This window comes from Alligator sinensis, unplaced genomic scaffold (assembly GCF_000455745.1).
Source record: "Alligator sinensis unplaced genomic scaffold, ASM45574v1 scaffold451_1, whole genome shotgun sequence".
Taxonomy (NCBI): Eukaryota; Metazoa; Chordata; order Crocodylia; family Alligatoridae; genus Alligator; species Alligator sinensis.
Window position 1 is genome coordinate 1,238,006 of NW_005842097.1, and position 2,212 is coordinate 1,240,217.

A 2,212-nucleotide genomic window follows, 5' to 3' on the forward strand; every position below is an offset into this window, starting at 1 on the left:
GGGCGGGGCGGGGGAAGGGCTTTCTCTGAGCAGCCTCCAGGGTGGAGACAGCCCGCCTCTGGGTTACCACCCTGCGAGTGTTGCACGATATCCAAACTAAACCTCCCTTGCTGCTACTTGAGATCAGCGCTCCTCGTCCTGTCATCTGTCACCTCTGAGGACAGCCCAGCTCCATCCTCTTTCTACCCCTGCAGGGAGTTGCAAGGTGTCACTAAATCCCGCCCTCAGTCATTTCTCCACACTCAATAACCCCACTTCCTTCCGCTTCTCCTCAGCAGTTGTGTGCCCCAGCCCCCGAACAGTTTTATAGCCCTCCGGTCCCAAAGGACGACAGACAGCCCTGCCGTTTCCATTGAACACCCCCACGTAACCGGTGCATAGGCTCACGGACAGGGTTGACAGGGGCCGTGGGAGGTCGCATCTCATCTGAGCCCTGCTCAAAGCAGGAGCAGCCCCAGTTTCCGTCTAACGGAGATGAGACCCCACCACATGCAGCTCCCTGGCAGCCCCTGACCGTGTGCAGTCGCGACACGTGCTGGGGGCGGTGGGCGACCGACCTGTTCAACTTCTTTTGCATCCCGCGAGGGGGCAGGGTTTAGCTCGGCGCGTGCGATTAATTGCGTGTGTACATAAATCAGTGTATATGGAGAATACATTCGTGCAGATTGCTTCTCCCCCTCATATCTTGGCTCCACTGTATTTACAGTCTGCAGTCGATTTTGCTTGCATCTGCCCATGACGTGCTAGGGGCACGCGGTAGGGACCTTGCCAGAATGGCTCCAATGATATAAAGAGACTGGAGCAGGCATAGCGGGGCCCGAGCAATGATACAGGTGCAGTGATGGACTTTTGTCTGGAGGTACAAACAGGTGTTGTCCTGAAGCGATGCTTTCAGTGGTGCTTTTGGTGACGCCAGTGATAATTTGTTCCTGTTGCAGGCAGTGGACAACTTGCTGCGTTGTGGGATATGCTTCGAGTACTTCAATATTGCAATGATCATCCCACAATGTTCACACAACTGTGAGTACAGGACAGTTTCATATGAATGTGCATGTATTATGCTAGTGTTTGACTTCTGAATTTTGCTCCATGGTCAGATTGGTACCGGGGCAGAGGGGGCAGGTGGGCTTGCCTTCCTCCTGTCCCAGGGGCATGGCCCATGACCTGGGATCTCAAGCATATACTGACAGCATTTCATAGAAGCACGTCCTTAGCTGCCCTGGTTCCCCTGCTTTATCTGTGACAGGTTAGGGGGTGAGGTCTGTGTTGTGTCATGGGTGACGGCAGTCTTATGTAGAATTTAGATGATGGATTGTATGGGATGGTTTGGATGGGGATGATCCTACCTCAGGCAGGGGGTTGGACTAGATGATCTCTGGGGGTCTGTTCCAGCCCTTCTTCTCTGTGATTCTCTCTGACTTTTATTTCACGCCCTCATCTGTCTTACTGCCTTCTTAGCCTCTCTCTTTATAAAGGAGAACACAGGTTACTTACTGCTGGACTGTACCAGTTGTCGTAGGACTAACATTGTAGTGTGTGCTGGGTCGCATCAAATACCTGCCACTGACCTAGTAACTAGTAGTTACAGTTTCCAGCCACTTGACATTGACCAGATGCCAAATGTGATGTGACTGAATTGGGCCCAAAGTGTGTGGTTAATCAGTATATACAGAGAATGACGTGCTAGGGCAGGGGCAGGCAATTATTTCAGCTGGAGGGTTGCTTAACAAGTTTTGGTGAGCTGTCAAGGGTTGCAAGGGTAGCCCTGCCCCTTGACAGGAGCCCCACCCCCTAATCCAGCGTTTTCCAACCTTTTTCACCCCACACCACACTTACCTAAATAAAAAAGCACCACGGCACACCAGATGTGGAGTGGGGGTAGTGCATAGCCAGCCGGACGCTGACCTGGGGGTGGAGGGGAGGGCAAGTGGCCAGCTGGATGGCATTTTGGGTTGCAGCTACACCCCCTGGCTGGCTGGAACCACACTCCCCATCTGTCTGTGTCCGCAGCAGCAGCAGCAGGCAGGGGGCATAGCTCCAGCCCAAAATGCTGTGGCATACCTGGACGTGCCTGATAGCGCACCAGTGTGCCACGGCACACCGGTTGGGAAACGTTGCCCTAATCGCCATCTTGGGACTGGAAGCCCCTAACCCCTGACATTTGCCACCAGAAGTCATCCATATTGTCTTCTCCCCCCCACCCCCCCCCCCA

At 53.8% G+C, this 2,212-nt stretch overlaps 1 protein-coding gene across 4 annotated transcripts in view; it reads left to right on the top strand.

The window, feature by feature from the left end:
- The window catches only part of RAD18 (RAD18, E3 ubiquitin protein ligase), a 131,572-nt gene that overhangs the window by 1,157 nt on the left and 128,203 nt on the right, over positions 1 to 2,212 (top strand). For 2 of the 4 annotated variants that reach the window (XM_025204782.1, XM_025204784.1), the window contains exons 1-2: positions 827 to 859; positions 939 to 1,020. In XM_025204782.1, the coding sequence (XP_025060567.1) occupies positions 842 to 859; positions 939 to 1,020 (100 nt within the window). In that variant the 5' untranslated portion in view covers positions 827 to 841. Of the gene's footprint in view, positions 1 to 704; positions 860 to 938; positions 1,021 to 2,212 lie in introns of those variants that run through there. The other 2 variants (XM_025204783.1, XM_006024142.3) reach the window with 2 other exon arrangements.